The 21,306-nt window shown below is 39.0% G+C and overlaps 1 protein-coding gene across 1 annotated transcript in view; it reads right to left on the minus strand.

The window, feature by feature from the left end:
* The window catches only part of LOC146323266 (contactin-associated protein-like 5), a 143,117-nt gene that overhangs the window by 20,659 nt on the left and 101,152 nt on the right, over nucleotides 1-21,306 (minus strand). Inside the window, exons 9-13 of the mRNA XM_084725479.1 lie at nucleotides 20,837-20,980; nucleotides 20,536-20,695; nucleotides 12,601-12,707; nucleotides 7,907-8,026; nucleotides 3,342-3,542 (exon numbers count right to left, since the gene is read on the minus strand). Of these exons, the coding sequence (XP_084581605.1) occupies nucleotides 3,342-3,542; nucleotides 7,907-8,026; nucleotides 12,601-12,707; nucleotides 20,536-20,695; nucleotides 20,837-20,980 (732 nt within the window). The remainder of the gene's footprint in view (nucleotides 1-3,341; nucleotides 3,543-7,906; nucleotides 8,027-12,600; nucleotides 12,708-20,535; nucleotides 20,696-20,836; nucleotides 20,981-21,306) is intronic.

Consider the following 21,306-nt stretch of genomic DNA (forward strand, 5'->3'; position numbering starts at 1 on the left):
TATCACAACAGATGGTTCCAGTGAACACAGCTCAGTTCAGTGTGCACCAATGAAAAATATTAGACTATGGCAATTTTACCATCTTGTTGTTTTTACTTTGCATCTGTAGTCAAGTTAAGTCAGATTTGAATTATATAGCCTAATATCACAAATCAGAAATGCGCCTCAAGGGGCTTCATAACCTGCACAAATACGCAGACTGTTCTCACTGAAACAATGACTGTATACATCATCCTGTGCAAGGAGCTTATTAAAACACATATTTACGTTTATTGTTAAGCAGTGTCATAGTATCAGGGCCGGCCGAAGCCTTTATGTGGCCCTAAGCAGAAGTTGATTTGGGGGAGCCCCCCACCCCCCTCAGTGCCACCAGTAATACTGACTTTTGTTAATACTCGATCATTCACATACCTACTGCACATCCATTATCAGGTTTATTAGTTGTAGCTGTGAGGTTTAAATGATCATAAATTATTAACACCAGCCTGACATGTTTTCACCCTTCCACGATTTTTAATTTTTAAAAGACAGCAAACTCTCAAGACTGGTCTGGTGTTAATTTGCAGTTTAATATTCAAAATAACAGGCTGTCACTGTGAGCATGAACGTGACACCGGCTCCGTCAGAGGCTGCTGAAATTTATTACAGCAGTAGAATTAGCTTACCAGACCATTAATTAATATTGAGTTTTTGTATGATTATCATTTACAATAATACATCACAAAAAAACAAACAAACAAACAAACAAAAATTCAGCAGATAGTTAACTTATGCCACAGGCCAGATTTGCATAGTATGAAGAGCAACAAAGGCTGCGTAGGGACAGGTTGGCTGCGGCCTGAGAGACGTCACCGCAGCCCGCTTGGAGGCGTGTCTGGGCTCGCTTTGGCCCCAGTCCAGGGTCGGTCCGTCTCGGGCGCAGCTCAGAGCGCTGAGAGTGATAATGGGAATGCAATTTGGCGTGGTACGGTTTGGCTCGGCCAAAAGTGCCAGTGGAAAAGGTCCAATAGTGTTCCTCACAGAGAAACCGAGGGGCCACGCAAATAATCGTGAACATGGAAATAATGAAACACCGTTTAACGGGCTAACTCCACAGTTCAGGATGACATAGTTCTCAGTGTTTTAACACGTTTTCAGCAACTATGTTCTAACATGTATTAATCAATTAGCAAAATAGTTGGTGATTAATTTAATAATCCATGCATAATTGTTTTATTTATTTCATTCAGCAGGTTTTATCAAGACAACACGTAAACCGGGAGGAAGTGCATCATTTGCAACACCAACGAGTGACTGAAACAGCAGCACTTTACTTAAACTTAAAGATATAAACACAAACTGAAAAAAAAAAAAAGTGACATACTGTGTGTTTGTCAGACCCTGAAGACCTACAGTCAGTATGTGTTGGTCTGTTTAATTGCTTATACACTCAAAGAAACCTGAAGATGGAGTGCCTGTTTTTTTTTCCATGGCTGTCTGCACCATGTAAAACCTAGAAATACTTCCTAGATTTTGTTTTGTTTTTGTTTGTTTTTCTCACTACTGAAGAGCAGGAAATGTGAAATAAACACATTCCTCTCACGTAAACTTGTTTCATTTAAAATCCTGGTTCTTCATTAGCATGATTGCTGAAATGAACTGGATCATGCCCAATGATTAATTAGAAAAGGCTGTAGAGTGTGCAGGGAACAGGGATTTGTTGGTGTCTACATGTTCAGCGAGGTGATTGACAGCCTTTGACCTTTTTCCGTGCTCACACAACAAAAGGCGGCAGCAGAGAGAACCAGAGCTGCAGCGGATATACAGATATAAACCGGCTTGTTCTCCGTCTCTCTTTGATCTGCTGTGATAATGAACTTGTTTGTTTGCGTTCACAAGGCAATTCAGGACTTCATGAATGTTTCATGATTTGGTGGCAAATGTGCAATGTTTGGGACACCGGAGGCTCCCGGAGGTATTCAAGTTGTATGTACACAGAAAAGATTGCTTTTCAAATTATAGCAAAAACATAACGACAATAGCGACGCTGGAGACCGTGTGAGTGTTCGTTCACGAGGTCAGAGCGGGGTTTTCTCCGTGTAAAACGAGCGGGACGGAGGAGAAGAGGGGGAAACATTCAGTGGCAACGTGACCTTCACAGAAAAATAATCGCTGTCACATCATATGAAGGGGTGTGCATAAGACTGTCATTACACTGTCAGTAACATTAAAGAGTCTGCGTGAATAATTATGACTGTTATCGTTAAGTGTCATGTCATCTTTAACACAAAGCTGACATTGTGTGAGATAGCTTTAAGTTTTTACATGACAATAAACTGTCATATGCGGTTGGTTTTGACACTGGCTGTCATAAGACCATTATAAGTGTTTCATGAATATTTCCCTTGACCTCAAGTGAAGAGGCACAGTTTGGACTTGTCATAAAGATGTCATTAAGTTAACAGAGACGAGAGAGAAGCAAGATACGCCACTCTTTAATTACTTCCATCATCTAACCATTTAATGAATGATAATCATTTAATTCAGATTAAAGGGTTGTTCAAACCAAAGACTATAACTATTAAAAATATAGTTCTAAAATCATTTTAATTCAAGTGGATGGGTGAGTTCACAAGTCTAATGCTGCAGTCTGGACTCGTCCATCCACTTGAGTCAGGCAGATTTTAGAAGTATATTTTTTATAGTAATAGTCCTTGGTGTGGACGGCCCTTCAGACTTTTTAAAAACAGACTGCGCACGCAAGATGTTTTTATAAAATCTTATTCAATAACATTCTGAACTGATGGTGAAAGTAACTCAGGAGTGACAAATCTCTCTTCCAGTATCGATCAGCATTTTCCCCCGCCATGCTCGTGTCATTGGCGTCCAGCAGAGTCTGACTGGACAGGAGATCCTGGGACCGAACACAACCTCCGAAACCAACGGTGAAATGGTTTTCTTGCTGGGTTTGGCTTCTGGTACTCAGCTAAATTTGTGGCTAGCTCCACAGCTAATTGAGCTAACTAGCTAACGCTAGCTAGAGATAACAGCAGTTAGTGGTTAGCCTTTAGCAACATGTAAACAAGCTAACTGTTATCTGTTCATCAGCTAACTCTTTATGATAATGATGGCATTATTGGCTTGATTAATGTCAAGTTGTCATGAGGAAGACATCTCAAACAACTCTGCATTAAAGATAACATAACTGACTGAATGACACTTAATGACAACAGTCATAAACATTCATAAAGAATCCTTCAGGTTAATGACAGGTGTCATATGACATGGTTATAACAGTGTGATAACAGTCACCCCTTCAAATAAAGTGTTACCAAATAATCTTCTTAAACAGGTGATTTTACCTTTGGTGTTGAAGAGGCGGGACTTCCTGCAGTTGTAAACCACTTCCTGTTGGCACTGCTCTGACCCCGCTATGATGGCGCGCAGCTGTCTGGCCGTGGCGCTGTAGTTAAACATCATGATGTGAGGTTTCTGCAGAGAGGAGCCCTGGACTCTGACTGGAACTGAGATGTTGTGGTTCAACACCGTCCACACCCTCTCCTCTAAATACACAACACACACACACACACACACACACACACACACACACACACACACACACACACACACACACACAAAAAACAAAAAAACAAAAAACAGACATGAGTTTGAACGTTAGCATGAACTCAGACAAAAACATGTTTTACAGTTGGTAAGCATGACTTTTTGTGAGATCCTGTGAATGTATCCCAGTTCATGAAGTAGTCACAAAATGAAATGTATAGATTTTGTGTACATCGACATGATTTTTTAATTTTTTTTCATGCCAGACGGCTTGACTTTAAAGGCTAATATGGACAAATGTTGTACAAGGAGTAACAAAGTCTGCATAGAGCAGAATTTGGGCTGGATGGGTCGGTCAAACACAGGACTTTCACACAGGAGACAAGGGTTTGATTCCCATGTGAGGCCAATAGTCTCTGTTAATTATTTTAAGGAAATAGTTATTTTATCTCAAGCCATTATCATTTCCTAACCCAGAGTAATTGTTTCTCAGCAAGAATTATTTTATTATTTTATTATTGCTAACTTGACCATGAAAAGATAACGATGGTGGATAACACATTAGTTTAAAAGTTGAAGTTAAGAAACTGCACAGGTTTTTACCCACCTGCCTTAAGAAATTAAACTCGACAAATACAGCAGCCTGGTCAACAGCTCTACTGTAAATATCCCTTTAGCATTAGTTTTGTACATGCAGGGCTCCGCGGTCAGGTTAGCAATAATAAATAAGCCATGTCTGGATAGACTTTCAAATTCTCAGCACAAAAACTGCTTGTATAGGTTAAGGAAAAGGTCACTGTTTGTCTATTAAAATAAGTGTCTTACTTGCGTAAGTTTGTGTGTGTAATGTTAGGTTACTTACATACATCAGATCACTTATGTAATGTCCTAACTTGCATCTTAATTTACAGAACACCTTAAAAAAATGTCAGTGTTGACCTTTGTTTTCTCGGACACAAGCTCCAGTCTCGGTGAAAAACCTGTGTTTGTTTGACCTATCCATCCACCCCACCTCCTCCATCTGTGGACGTTCTCACTCTTTATCCTACATCACCTGACTTTGACAGCACGCTACAGCGGTCCCTATGGCCTCGTACTTTGATGCTTCGGGGCACTGAGCAAGCTGCTGTATTTGACGCATTGGGAGTAAGAACGTTCTGGAAATGACAACATGGAAACGGTTTGGAAAGTTGCCAGAGGTCAGAGAGTTGGTAATAATCTGACCGACTTTTGGGCAGTCAGATAAACTGACATGCAGGCTAGACTGGGCTTTAAAATGCTGTGGCTTGTTACCTTAGTCTGGGATATAAATCTATATAAAACAGGTCTGTAAGGTCATCTCCCAGCGACCTCCTATTTTGTTGTTTCTCCCGTGAAACTCACATCATTTGCATGACATTCAAACTTTATTATGAATAACTGTCACAAAAGGATCCATATTTTTGTCATCCAAGTTGCCAGATTGTCTATGAAACACAATCCACGCACAGTCCACACACTACATACGATTTTGATCCATCTGTCACCGTCGCCTGGCGACCCACAACCTGATTCAAAATGTGTGTGTGTGTGTGTGTGTGTGTTTGCAGCTGCTCTCTGTGCAGGCAGACAGGCCAGCTAACCTGATGCTAACTGTTGTCAAAATGTCAGAGCAGGCCGGCGATCCACCTGAAAAAAAAATCTAAATAAACCTGCAGAGAGAGTCTGAACAGATTCTATTTATTTTCTGCCTGTAGTGGTCATGCAAAGCCTGTCGGGTTGATTTTAACGTAGGATACTGTGGGAAAAATGACGTTCATTCACTTATTTATTTGCTAACCTCCATTAAATAAACTCTCCATGTTCTAATTTGATATTTTTCTTTTTGTAAATCAAGCGGACTGAGAGAAAACTAGATTTTTGCACCTCCTCTTGGCTCTTTTTTCAAGCTCTAGTAAATCTGGCCCGTGAGGGAAACTTTGACCAATCACAGGTCATCTCACAGAACGGGCGCTCCGATTGGTTGTTCTCACAGTGTGTTAGAAAGTTTGAATCTATGCCAGAAACTCCTGCAGGAAAACTGGACTCATCAGGAAGAGAATCGTAAGAAGAGTCCAGCTGATGAGCAACATGTCTCAGCTCACCTGGTTACTTTTGACTTTACCTTCAGTTGGGTTTATTCGCATCTATCGGCTTTTACTGACCAGAGCTTCTGAGGGACGAAACACCAGAGTCACACTGATTTTGCTCCGATGCCGACACCTTTAATGGCGAGAGGGGAGTCTGCTTCCAACTTTTGAGATTAAAAAGTGGATTTATCTTCACTCTTGCTTCTCAACCTGTCCGGCTGACAGCGCTCGGCTGTTTACAATGAACCAATGAGAGATGTATTTGGAATATACCTCTTGAATGTAAAGAGAAGAGGGGGGAAATAACTAAGACAGGAGGGACAAAAAGGAAAGAACTGTTGATTCTAGACTTTCTACCTAATGCAGCTTTGGTGACTATTTTCTCATTGTGTTATTTTAAAGTGTATAAATGCCATTCATCTAAAATACACGTTTTATGCTTTCACTAATGTTTGGTTGGACACTTCATTTACCAGCTGGACCACACGCTACATGCAGTTAAGGCTGTTTTCAGACCAAATCAGGTGTTGCGGCGATTAGCCCAGAATTGTGCGGCGGTGTGGGGGGTTAGAGGGTGTTTATTCGTGCTGCGAACAAAACCGCTGTGAAACAATCACAAAATAACATTTTATTTGTATGATTCACCAGCTTTCTTGCTCCCACCGCTCTCCCCACTCAGTCTCTTTGATTGATGCTGCAGTCTCTCTCTCTCGCTCTCTCTCTCTCTCTCTCTCTCCCTCAAAGAAAAGGACACAAATCAAAGGAAGCGTCTCGGTGTCGCCATGCAGCATAAACCTGCAGCCAGACGCAGACGTCGAAGCTGGCTACTCGAAATGAAACCGAGAAAGGACACAACTGGGAGGGAATCATCGTTTGGTCCATGAAGTCCACCTGGAAAGTGTCCAGTTTCACAGATATCCCACGCTGCATCAGTCCAACCAGCAGTGAGATGTTTCTATTGGGTGGTTATCAAAGATGCTGGTAAACCAACACAGTACATAAAATAAGCACAGCAGGAGTGAATGAGGAGTAAATTTAAATTTTTTGCAGATTTTCTCCACTATTCAAATTGGTTTTCTATCCAGAAATGATTGTTGATAGCTTGACATCACCGTGACGTGGTCTGCACGTATTAGAACTGAAACAATTATTCAAATAATCGATTATTAAATTAGCCACCAACTATTCTGACAATCGATTGATCTGTTTGAGTTCCGTTTTAAGAAAAAAATCTCTGATTCCAGATTCTTAAATGTTAATATTTGACAGATATTTGTCACAGAGGAGTAAAGAAAACAGAACAAATTTGTCTCCTTTACTCCTCTTTAACATTTAACTGAATGTCTTTGGGTTGCGGACAAAACAAGAATATTTGTGGACATTATCTTGGACTTTAGGGAAACACTGATTGACATTTTTCACCATTTTCTGACATTTTAAAATAAACAATTATTATTATTAATTGAAATAATTAATCGATTAATGGACATTGAAAATAATCATTAATCACAGCCCTAATATGTATATATGTAAATAACTATATATATTGTTTTATTGTTTGATGTCATCTTATTTCATTTTCATCCTATTCCAGTTTTAATTGAATTAATAATCTGTATATGTTATATATTCATATGTGCAGCATGAAGGACCTACATCTCTCATTTCACTGTGCGACCCTGTGTTGTATAATATAATATTAATTAATAAATGACCTTGATACGTTGATATTTTGTCTGACGTTATCATAGCATCATTTATTTATCTGCAACCGTCTGTAATTGAGAAAAAGAAAAATGTTTCCTCTCTTTCTGTTTGTATCCTGTATTACCCATTTTTGTAGTCAGAGAAACATCCTATTCATATTTAAAGTATTTGTTCATTAGGTGAGCGTGCACGCATTACAGCAAGAGCTGTGTTTTCTTTTTAAATAAAAATGAAACAAAGGTTTAATTTTGCACCCTGAGGAAATGAGCTCACCTTGTTGACAGGTTATTTAGTAAAACGAGAATCTAGTTTAAATGATTATTTTGCACCTTTCTAAACAGACTGACGTCACACACACACACACACACTGTCAGGGAGTGTTGGCAGGAAGCGTATCGAGTGAGTGTAATGATTTCTCTCTGGACAGTGAAGTGTCAGCGCTGCAGATCGATGCAGTGTGATCTGTGAGAGACTCTCAGCTCGGAGCTTCGGTCCCCGCGGAGCTCAGAGAGTAAAGGTGACAACATAGTGGACTGCGGTGAACTCACCTGTCATGTTGCAGTAGACCGGTGCGGGCCCCAGGGGGCCACTCCCGTCTGGATCAATGGAGTAGAAGCCAGAGGAGCTGCCAATCAGCTTGTAGGCCTCGCAGGACGACTCGTAGATGGCTGCAAGAAGCAGAGAGGTTTTTCTTCAGGCGTCAGCACAGAAACAACAGCTAGTGGCAAGATGTTTTAACATCTAATCCAACCGCTCTCTCCTGTGTAATTACAGTTAAGACGTCCAAAATAGCATTTCTCCTTGTCACAGAAGCGTTCTCACTATTCAGAATGGTAATTAGAGATATGCACAGTAACATTCTTACCAGTAGAAAGTGCAATTCAAGATATTTGTCCAAACAGTGAAAGCAAAATAATATCTCTGGAAAATATTCAAATAGTATAAGTGGATATCTGCAGGTGCAATTTTCCCTGTTCATAATTATTCAATTGTGTGTCTGTATGTATCTGCAACGACATTTTCACTAGTCACATTATATTTAAGATATTCAAAGTTACATCATAGATATTGGGAATAGTTTTTCTGAAATTGAAATCATGGATACAAACAATTACAACAATACTAACAATAAGAACTTTATTGCAGATCTTTCGAATGTTCATTTTAGGTATCAATCAACCTTCCTGAGTCCCAACCTGTTTGGAACAAAGGTCAACTTCCTCCTTTCCTGTTTCCTGTACTCAGGCTATGTGCTATACTCATCTACGCTGAAAAGAAAACCATATTTTAAAGATCCTGCTCAACATATAATCACATCTTAGGTTAGCTAAAAAACATTAACTAACTAGCTTGCTAATCTACATCAATCATTAGCTATCTAGTTAGCTAAGGTTTTGTTCTGTAGCAAAACTAGCTAGCTAGATAGCTAATCTATGTCAATCGTTATCTAGCTAGTTTCATCTGATAGCTAATGTTTTGCTAATATTAGCTAACTTTCGAATGTAATTTAGTTACAAAACAATTGTAATTGTAATCTGTTACAGTTACTAATCAGCTGGTGATTGACAAAGGGGTTACATCCAAATGTTCTTCTCAGGTTGCCTGGTGGAGATCTGCACTCTGCCTCTAATTACAAATGGAGATTATCAGCAGGTTTAGAGTTTTAAAATACATTTTAAAATAAGGAACAATATGCTGTTATGTGCAGCGTGCACACATTACAAATCTTATGGAGTCTCACAACATCAGACTGGTCTTGACTGAAACCATACACACACCAACCGCTAACACTGCTAACTTTAGCAGCACAGACCAACCACTAACATTAGCTACACAGAAAGTCTGTCAGCTTGCTAATCTGTCAATACTACTACTACTACAGAAAAATATGTTGTGATTGTAGGGGGTGATGCTTTTATGTCAGTGTACTTGAAGTTTGAGTGTGAAGTGTGAATAGCAAATGTAATAAAGTACATTTAAATGTGCATGATAACGCTATTAATCTAAACATGCATTCCTTTGTTATGCACACATAACAAAGGAGGCAATGTCTGGACAAATGATTAATAAAGTGATCAATAGGCATAAAACATTATATTAGCCTGAATAATTTCACCATATTTGATATTGAGGTCATCCAAAAGTGATGGAAAGTTACATTACTTTAATACTGTAATACTTGGATTAGGTTACTGGCTATATTTTTAAAAGGTAAGCACCATTTGAATTTATTTTAAAATAACCTTCTCAATCCTACAAAGACATTGGAGAATTAAATGAATGTGAGCAGCAGCCACGAGGCAAATCAAACTCCACAAGGCACCGCTGAGTACACAGTGGACAAGTTGGTGGACCAGGTTGGAAAAAAAAAAAGAGGAGCCTGTTTTAAATTCAGGAGGTGTTTCTTTCTGTCACATTGGCTCTGACGTGCGAGGACAGCTGCATCTGCCTGCATATAAACAGGAAATCAGCATTCTGGGGGCACAGGAAGTTCACACGCGGACTCCAACAGACGGCTTCACGCTGAATAACAAGGTGATGTCGGGAGCTGACACCAAAGAGGAAAAACTTCAACATGTATGTGTCAGTGTGGCACTATTTCAAGGATGTCAGTTTTTTTATTTTTTACAACTCTGGTCTTATTGTTGTTTTGGCCATCAGTCCTCTCACTGTATTAACTGTAGCTGTGTGCACACAGTTCTCCTGTGTGCTCAGATTCCAGCACGTCTACGTGGTGCGTTCAGGGTTATTATTACTGACAGAAATGATGGAACACCCCTTGCAGTCTGATTTTTTGGCAAAAATGTTGAAAGATTTAAATTTTCCTTGCTCTTGTTTTAATTTTCAGAGTCAGTTCTGAGATCCCAGTGCATCAGAATTATCCTAATTCTCATCCTTCTTCCATATGTCTCATGGATCTTCTTTCTCTTTTACACTTAGAAAAAAAACAGGATGAGGATGAGATGCAATGAAACGCAATTTTTTGTTGTACGCTCTTATTGTTACGTCTCCTTTCTTGTTATTATAAAAGATGGACTGATTTGGTTTCTTACAAAACAAATTTAAGTTAGACGTCAAGTTCTGCCACTGGGGGTCTCTCACATTAAGACAATAACAAAAGACGTAGTTGGTTGACGTTGTGAGGTAGCGTGGGATTATGGGAGTTGTTGTCTTAATTGTTGAACAGCCACCACAGCTGATGGAAATCTATCTGACATGACTCGGGCAGAAATCATGTTCATGGACGAGGTGATGTATTAAAGTTTTGTCACTCTTTGAAAAGTCCAGTGACTCCTGTGTTTTCACAGAAGTTACAGCTGTGACGACTTTGAGTTTCAGTTCAGGTATTCCTTTTTTTATTTTGGAAAAGTCTTCCTGACCTTTTTTTGTTTACTGTTTCCCTGTGTTCCCTGTGTATTTATTCTAAGTGTTTCCCCTCTCATCTTTGCCAGTTCGTCTTTGTTAGTCAGGTGTTCCAGCCCAGGCCTCTGCGTTTCTCTGTGTTTTTTGGACTTAATCTGTTTTATTTGACTTTTCACCCCCTGCCCATTCATTTGGATTTGTTTGGCTTCGGACTGTTTTTCTGCTTGTGACCTGTTCCTGCCTGAATACACGTAAGCCTTCTGTATATTTTTCTTTGCTATTAAATCTTTTGACCAGCTCTGCTTAAAAGTCATCTGCATTTACGTCCAATCTTATGTATTTTTGTTGCTGCACTTGACGACCAGAGACGGTAAAGAGGACGATACTGTTGACAGATGACAAAATTAAACACACCGTTACCTTGAATAAAATGACTGATTTCTCTGATTTGAACATTGTTAGAAACAATTGGGATAATGTGAACAAACAACTCAACAAAATCTATAACATGTCACATTTTTAGACATTTTAATGCAGAAAATGTTACACATTATAGTTTTAAATGTAAACAGTAGTAGCACTAAATTACAGTGTTTTGACCTTGTGCACAAAGATGCTATTAAACTATTAAATTGTTAAAAATACGTCACACTGTAGTTTATTTTGTCCTGATCCTAAATATTCACATTTACTTATACTCACCTTATACTGAACATACTGTTTTATTCTGTTTTTATTATCACCTTGTCTACTTTAGTCATCTTTTGCAGACTTATCAAAAAAAGTTTTTACTTCACGTACTGTTATTATTCTGTTTTAAACTCCAGACACCGATTTATTCTGGTTCATACTGCAAATATTGATTTATGACCTTGTCTACCTCAGTTGTCTTGTTCTCATTTCTTCTTTTTTTCTGTTTCTCTTCTTTTTTTGTTATTAAACTTAGGTTTTTGTACTTTTTTTTTGGTAGTTTTTTTTGTACTTTTGTACTAAGTAGAATAATTGATGGCATTATGAAACATAATAAAGTAAGAATTTACTTTAGAAAATAAGTTCATGTTTATTTTTTCACATGACAATAAAGCTTTTGAATCTTTTGAATCCATTCAAAAGTCCTTTTGTGGACTGAGCCACGATGGAACATAGTCCCTAAACAGATGCATTTTTACCTCCTGTTTGATTAATGTTTGCTACAAATTATAGAAGCCATTTATTTTAGGAATTAATAGAAAAACTTAACAATGAAACTATACATTTTTATGTATTGTTAAAGATGTCTATCTTCAGTAGGAACCAATGGTCTTGTGACAGAAAGAGCCACAGACAGGAAGTCAGAAAGTATTGAGAGACGGACTTCTACATTAGCGGTCTTTCCATCCATCGGAAAAAGAAAATGCAAATGAAGCTTGTTTCCATCCACCACAGTTATTTAATGGGAGATTTCCCGTCAAGATAAGCAGTAGGTGGCGCCATTTCTCAAGTCAGAAACCATGACGCCATTTCAGAGGAAGAGGGAGCGACCAGATGTCTAATTAAAAGAGCGCCAGTCGAACCTGAAATGGCGAAACACCGTGTAGAAAACAGGATGTAAATCTGACATTTCTGTTCGATCAGCCATCAGTAAAATGCTACATCACTAGAATTTATTCAGAAAAAGTGTTTCCATCTCCCATTAAGAGCATTAACTCTTTTCAGAAAAAAACAAAAACTACTTCAAGTGAGCATAATAACTTTTTTTTGCAAATTTGAGGAAGTTTTTGTTGGATTTGGTGTTTTAATGGACCATCATTTCCGTCATCGTCGATGCTACCTCTCCTTTTTTTTCTCACTGAAACAATAAAGAACATTTAGCCAAAGAAAATGTGACAAGGTGACTCACAGTTGTGACAGGTGGCTCCAGAGTAGCCGGTCCCCGAACAGTCGCAGGAGAAGGAGCTCCACGTCTGCCAACACCGACCTCCATGTTCACACAGGTTAGGAAGACACCTGCAACCCGACAGGACAGTGTTTTTATTTATTTATTCATTTTTTTAATAAATGTGACCTGTTTATCTTCATAGTATAAACCCCAAGTCAAGTGGAAAGTAAATCCTTTTAGACTTGTATTTAATTGGATGCGGTACACAGACAAGCCAGTTCACGTTCAAACTCATAACTCCCTGCTTATTTTTAGAAAGACAGCGCCAAGACACATTCTGAGTGTGTTCCAACAGCGACAACAGAGACCCCGGACTGTTGAGCAGCTGAAGTCGTATACCGAACGAGAATGAGAAAGAATTTAACTTTCAAAACTTCAGCAGTTCGTGCCCTCAGTCCCTCGATCTCACACCTCAACATATCTAAATGAAAAAAGGTTCTGTTGTTCTCCGAGAGTCTCCGTCTTACAGTCATGCCCACTTTATCCCATGCAATCTTTTGCATGTAGTACAAATATGTTATATTTGTTGATTTAATTTAAATATCCCTTCATCCTGGTCTCCCTAGACAGAACGCTGGGACTCCTGTGGATTCAATGAGCCACAGTTGTATTCGTGTGTGATGAAAGTAGTTTCCATAGCAACTGCTTCATTGTAGTGAAACCGTTTCTTTTAAACGCTGTATAAAATGACCCTCAGTGACCTCTGGCATAATCACCGCCTCACGAAACTTCACAAACACAAACTAAGGAGCGCTCAGAGGATGGATGGCCATCCAGTCACTGAAAAAAATGCACTTCTTACAGAAACCTCCAAATGTCAAACGTTTTTGATGCCAAATCACAGCAGGATTTTTTTTTTTTTTTTTTTAGGTGTTTCTAAAGGTCTTAATAGTGTCTTAATGTGGCATGTTGGAGGGATTCTTCACCATTTTTAATAATTCTTGAGTGGTCACAAATGGTTAAATTGTGCACCATCATATACTTTTATCACAATTCAATTTTTTTGTTATTTATTCACTTGTTTTTATTGCTGTATTCATCTAATTTTATTTTATTTTTATTGTTAAGTGTTTTTATTTATATTTTCATATATACCTGATTTATACTATATTTATTTTGACTTTCTGTGTCCTGTTTTTTAGTGTCTTTTCTGGCTTCTTGTTTCAACTTTATCTTCATTTGTTTGACAAGTTTTTGTTATTGCATTGTTTTCCAACTCCCTGCTTTGCACTTTGTCTGTTTATTAAAGGTGCTCTATGAACAAAGTTATTATTGTTATCAGATTGTGAGCCCTTATACACTGTGTGACTTTAGTGCATCAGAAGTGACCCTTTAAAACGGCAAACTAACAAAATAACACAAACTAACCGATCGATGTAGTGGTAGATCAGAAACTCTCCGATATTGATTTTTTCAGGTCTAAAAATACGTTTTGCTGATGACCCTGTCCACAGCAGGACATTGCTTTACTTCTTATACTGGTGTTCCTGCTGCTTCTTCAAACTGGTGCCGCCGCCATCTACTGCACTGTACCTCATACAGTAATTCAAATAAAAAATATTAAGCTTCAGATATAAAGATTTCAGTGGAAAAATGTGATTGTTAAAACGAGGCTCTGTCTCTGCTTATTATCTCCCAAAGTGTCTTCATAACAGGTAACAACAAACAGAACAGAAAGACTCGTTTCTTCAGAAACTTGAAGCAGTAATTGTTTGTGTTGTTTTGCATCATGTTCAGTCTTCTACCTTCACAGTCTGCTGAAGTAACGCCGCACTTTGATCTGAATAATTCTGGAGACAGACGTGTCAGGGCAACATTTAAAGCATAAACAAAGCTGTTAGATGAGACTTGATGGAAAAATGAAAAGGTCACACGAAACCCTCGCGGGGACGTGACGATGTAAAAATGCTGGTGCGTCTTTTCTGAGAACTGATCTCTTTATTATCAGTTGAGAAAGATTCCTACTCGCCGCTTTGTGTGTTTTCATTTCCATGTTATTAAAACTGGCTTTGGGGAAGAAATCTGACAGTATCACTTAAGTATTTTTGTAGTATTAGTCTGTAATTGTCTTAAGTTGAGAAATCTAAGATACTGTGGTGTTTTTCTCCAAAAATAAGAGCATTAATATCAGAGCAGAGTTCATGTTTATGGGATCTGAACACAATAAACACCTCAATGAAACTCTAAACCGCACTTTTTTGATTAATAGTCTCTTCCTCAACCTTCCTCCAGTTTCACATAATTGCCATCCTTTCAAGCATGCATCTATTATTTCATACACTTTCATCTCTAAGCCATTAACTGCAGCGGAGCGGGTCGGCCGCAGCTCGGATAAGGTTGCAGTCGTCGGTTTAATTACCATCAAGTTTTTTTTTTTTTTTTCTATTGTTGTGTTCACAGCTGCTCTCACAGGTCATGAAATTATAGTAGCTGACCCGCAGAAGTGCTCTGCTGCCGTAAATTGAGTCATGAAGTTTAAATGGACACAGTAAGAAAAAAAGGAGATTAAGTTCCATAAAGGTTCTCAACCCGCTTAACACACACACACACACACACACACACACACACACACACACACACACACACACACACACACACACACACACGCACACGCACACACACACACTCACACAAAACTGTGGTCATAATCCCAAAACAAAGCAGAAAATGAACAAAAGACTCACAAATCTGCAGCCACACGTGTCCTGACACAAGCTGGTCACAGCACAGACTACACAACACAAACTACACATTATACTGAATGTTCAATGTTATTTTTCTTTTATACTACTTAGGGCTGCACAATTAATACAAATATTATCAAAATTGCATGATGGCCAAACAGTATCCAAATTGCATGAGCTAAGATTTTTTGATAAAGGAAAAATGTGTAACAAAGAGCATAATAATGAAGTACAGTAGTGCTGCAGAGATGTCCTGACCTACAAATCTTGTTTTCCAGATGTTTGTTTGGTTCAGACCCCAGCAAAAGTCACATCTCATGATTTTAATTGTTTTTTTTCCAATTAAAATAAAAACTGTGGTGCAAAATTACCATTCCCATTAATAGCGAATCATATCGCAATCGCAATAGACCGTTTTACAGCCGACATTTTGGTAGCAGAAATAGCGGTCTCCCCCAAGTCATTCAGACGGGTTATTGAGCTGCAAACATGTCTGGTTGTCGCCCGTACAGCTGTCAGAATCAATAATCCACTGAATTAATTTCTTGGCCGACTCAATCAGTTAGCATTAGCTCACATTGGCCAGGAAGACTCATGAAATCTGATTGTGAGTCGTTATTTTAGCCGACAAAATCCGGGGTCGTCAGCTAGAAATGGGAAGGTGCTTTTCTTTTCATCTCTAAGGAATCGAAGACCTCGTGTTTCAACAGTTACTCGACTACTTCGATGTTAAGTCTTCCATAGTCATCACTGTGAAGTGCATAAGCGCAGTGCAAGAATGGAAAGTTTGGCATTCTTAGCAACAATAACTAAGCGAAGGGTCAACTGCACCGGCTTAGTAGAAGTTAGTTAAAAAATTAAGCTGTAACAATTTAGCTACACGTCTGTCTTGCAGAAGTTACATATAATTTGATTACAAAAAATGATGTCTGTTTTAATTAAATGGTGGCACGACTAATCTAATCTCTGGAAAATGTAGATAAATTTAGGGGGTAAATTTTGGGGGTAAATGTTTGGTTAGTTTCATAGAAATGCTTATCATGAAACTGGGTGCTTGTAAAATGTAAAATGTTGCTTAGCGTTTTAACTATAATACACTTATATACAGCACAGTTATCTCACTCATCCTTTTGTTCATTTATTCTACTTTGCTCTATTTTTTCCAATTAAAATCAAAACCACGAGCACTGATGAGCTGCTCTAACAGCCTCCTCTGTTCTGGTTTCATGTTTCCACCAGTTCAAACTTTCTGCAGGGATTTTCTCCTATTGAGCCACAAGAGCATTAGTCAGGTCCAGCACCGATAATGAGGCCTCACAGTCGGTGTTCCAGTTCATCCCACAGCTGCTGGATCGGTTTGAGGTCAGAGCTCAGAGCTTCGCAGGCCAGCCAAGTTCATCCACACCGAACTGGGAAAAAAACTATTTCTTTATGGTGCCTGGGGGGCATTATGATGTTGAAACAGGAAAGAGACAAAGCTGGATGCAATCATGTGCGGTATCATTTAGTTCAACCTTCACTGGAACAAAGTAGCACAAAGCAGACACACACACAAGACCAAGAGTACACTAATACAGTATATGTGGGGTGTTTTTAAGCTGTTGGGAACACAAATCCTGTGACCAGTCAGGCAAACTATTATGTTTTATCATTACCGATCAATAATCTGAATCTTTATATTATTAAAAATAAAGAAATAAGGGTTGATGAGTGTCCTTTCAGTTGGCCTCCATCAAAGTTGATGGACATCTACCTTATTGAATCTTCAAGTAATGTTTTTAATGTGTCGCTTTTTATGTCATTAAGACACTTTATATGTTTTGGTCAGCTGTCCAATGTCCATTTAGTCCAAGCTGAGAGAAGAAAACAGGTCAGCTTTAGCTCCACTTCCTACGTTACTTCATGCTGTTTACAGGCTTCATTATTAGAAGGTAGGTCAGCTTAATTTTTGTGAAATAATCACATTAAAATACCCTCTGCTCCTGGGAGTGGACAGCTGTTAAATCAAACTCCAGTCTAAAAGCAGGTGGTTTATGGCGAGGTCATATTTTTTCACAGTAAAAACTTTCGCTCCACCATCATCAAGATTCTTTTCTGATTGACTCTGATCTAAAATCACAGTCAGGACACACGTCCTTTACTCAATAACATCATTAACTAACCGGTGATAAAGTGTTTGACACAGATGTACATATACTGACTGGCCGGGGTCCCACTGTTTATCATTTTCAGCCTCTCTTCAGGTGGCTGGAAGCCACAGATCTCTTCTTTTATCGTCTTTTGGGTAAGTAAAGAAAATCGAAAACTACATCATTTGGATATTTATGAAAAGCTAACTGTATGCTGTTACAGACATAATCAGATTACACTTACATTTAAAGAAAATATTATAATTTTGTCATTTTGTTTTTAAATGAGAAAAGCGGAACAACGTCACATTACAGAGACCAGCTCTCAAGAGCTCAATGTCTAATCACTGCTAATGTTAGCGACACAGATCATCTGCTGCTCTGCTGTATGAATAAGTTTGAGTGTGAAAATTACCCCAACATTACTTATAAAAGTACATTTAAATGGGCATAATTACAAAATAGCTGAACAAAGCAATTAATAAGCATAAAAGCATCCAAAAAACATTATATTAGCAATTAACAATTTCCCCATGATGTTAAGGTAACCCAAAAGTAACAGAAAGTAATCAAGTTACATTACTTTAATACTGTAATACTTTTAATACTGTGATACTTGGATTAGGTTACTGATTACATTTCTTGTTTAAAGTTCCCCTTCCTGTCAGGAAGTCGGGATGTATCAAACAGCTGTTTGTAGCTCAGCGCAAAAGAAAACATCTCCTTCCATTGTGCTTTCATTTCTTACAGCGCGTCTCTACCCTGCTGACTGAGCGTGTCAGCACACTGTTGTCGTACATGCTGAGCCACAGACAGCAGGTAGCTTCAAACCTGAGATGAGAGACAGAGACGGTCTCCCCTCAGGCCGGTCTACACAAGAAAATGGCAGCTTGTGTCCTTTCTATAAGCGTTCCAGACAACATGCAGATGCTCGTGGAGTTGGTGGGTCTGATCCAGCTCAGCTCTGCGAGGGGTAACGAGGGACTGATGCCACGCAGGACAGGAGGCAGCAGCTTGTTAGAAGAGTCCTGTGCCAGCAAAGGTGTTACGGAGCCTCCGCTGCTATGTAATTGGATGATCCTGTCAGTGTGCCTGTCTCCATTGGACAAGATGTCAGTGACTTTCAGCCTGCTGTGTAGAAAACATGCCACCATCAACAAATTAATCACGCAGGCACAGATAACTCCCCGTGGCTACGTGTGTCCTAATTCGGGGGACAACTCCTCTAAAGGACAAAGACGGGTCCTGTTCAGGCTGCTCTGTGAAGCTGTGATGGTCATCGGAGGGAAAACTTTACAAAACAGATTTTGATCGTTAGCAGCTGTGGTGGGAAAAAAAGGTGGAACATGGCGTCAGAATAAACATCAATAAATTCGACTGCAACTCAACGAGTCGCTGTGATTTTTTTCTTTTTTTAATAGCTTAATTTGTAGGGATGTTAATGATTAATGATTAATGATTAATGAGTAATCATTAATTGCTGTTAAGAATTCAATAGTATTGAAATGACAGTGATTGCGCCACATTTGAGTGACATTTGTTGAATAAGGAATCTTAAACTCTAACTGAAAATATGAAATGTGACACAAAAACAAAAAATAAAATGAAAATGACAAAAAAATTAGAGTTAGTTTTGTATCTTATTAATTATTAATGAGTAATTTATTAACTGAATGTTAGCATTTCATTTCAAGTGAAATACACAAAATTGCAAACCCTACTTTTAACTTAAATCACTTTTGCGTCTGTAATAGAACAGAATAAAAGTAACCAGTCATGATCCAAGTATGAACGCCCTTTGCCAATGAATGCTTCCATTATGTATGCACAAATCGCAGAAATTAAGTATATGCTCTACAGAACGTAAACACAGAACCCACGGTCTGTTTTGTTCAGTGATAATTCCAATAAAGGTTATTCAACTACTATGTCTTCAACAAAACTGATAAAAGGAGTTCCACGCAGGATTAAATCTTTCGATTTTATCAAAAAGCTACACAACCTAAGACACATTTTCCATTAAAATACCAACTCTTTGCATTGCCTCATTTGAATGAGCCTCCCAGAATCCAATCTGTGCTGAGCGCCGACACACAGAGAAGTTCAGCAAGTTTCAAGGCCAGAAGAATATCAAACTGATGGAGCTGCTTGCACCAGTCCAGAGCCGCGCTCGCATTTCTGTGAGGCTGTACACACAGCAGTGACCATGTTTTCTGAAAACTTAACAACAGCACTCATGGCGGGCAGTGTAGCAGTGTCGCCAACAGTTCAAGTGAGAACCACAGTAAAAAAGTACAGATTGCAGACCAGCGTCCTCTAGATATAACATCGACGCCAACATTAAGGCTACATGGATATATGTTGGCAGTGACGGTTACATTATTTGAAAAAGATGCACTGTATCTAAACAACTGAGCCTTTACTTTAGCATGTTAACATGACATTTAATAATATTAATATTATGGGAATGCCATAAGTTCTGCAGGTATCCGTCCATAAACCAAAGTAGAAGACAAATAGAAAGTTTGAACTGATGATGGCACTAGATGTAAAGAGATCATCAAAGTCAATAGACTGAAAGTTTGTACCAAATTTCATCCAGCAGGTGCAGCGATATTCTGAATGCTGTCATTTTTCTTGTGAAGACAGCCTCCATATTCATCACATTATCTGTTCCAAAAAAAAAAAAAGAAAAAAGAAAAGAAAAAAAAAAACCTGGACAATAATTCTTTCCTCTTTGTATCTACTCCTTGCTCTTTAACTGGGAGACCCGGGGGAGATCTGGCACGTGGGGGAGTTGGAACAACCACTAAGGTAGGAGATGAAGAGGCTCACCGAAGTTATAAAGACTTGTCCTCTGGGGATCAGGAATAATTAAATGGTTATTTTCAGCTAAACAACTGATACCAAGTAGAACACGCTGGTTGTGTCCTTTAAAGTCAAGCGAAGTAAGGCTGCCTCCTGAGCTTTCAAAGGAGGAGATCTGAAGTAAGACTGGATTTATCAGCCTGTTATGAGATAAATTCAGTGAAGAAACGCAGCTACTTAAGTATCTAAAGTAAATCTTTGAGAGCTATCCTTACCTGTCTCTTATGTTGCAGGTGTCAAACTGAAGCTCATTATAATTTCCCACCAACCCTTGCTGGACATGGTTGAGGTTGATTGGCTGGCTGTTGATGGATATGTGGCGCATGCAGCCCTGGAAGGCCAGAGTCGGGTTCTGACAGCCCGCCGGGGGACATCCTGGGTGGAGACGACGCGTCAAGAACAAAGATCTTTATCTTAACATGCCAGAGGACAACAGAGACCTTTCAGGAGTTATTCTGACACTGTGTGAAAGAAGACAGATAAATCAAAGTATCCGCACGCTGAACGTCCACTGACCTCCAAAGTAGAAGCTGCCTCTGGCTTCCAGCTGTTCCCACTGCTCGATGGTGGAGGCCGGCTCGTTGTCCAGAGTCAGAGTGATCTGCAGACTTCTGGTGTCGAGACTCACGGAGTGCCACAGTCCATCATTGACTCTGTGACCTGGGGACAGAGGGACAGACTTTACGTCAGTGAGGATGAAAGCGTCTGCAGTACAAAGAGCTACAGAGAAAATATTTGATCAAAAATGATTTAATTTTAATGAATTGCTTTGATAAATGGATTTGATCACAAAAGCAAATTCAAGCTTTTACATAGAAGTTCTTGCTATTGATTAAATGAAAGCTGTGTGAACCAGGCTGACCTTTATCCAAAAAACATCACCAACCAATTTATCATGTTATGTAAACCCGACGCCTTGTGACGAATATCTATTTGATTTTCTGCGATTCTTTGTCGGCCACCACGTGAAGTGAATCATCTGTCCG

This window comes from Lutjanus erythropterus, chromosome 8, assembly GCF_056507025.1.
Source record: "Lutjanus erythropterus isolate fLutEry1 chromosome 8, fLutEry1.hap2, whole genome shotgun sequence".
NCBI classification, from domain to species: domain Eukaryota; kingdom Metazoa; phylum Chordata; class Actinopteri; order Lutjaniformes; family Lutjanidae; genus Lutjanus; species Lutjanus erythropterus.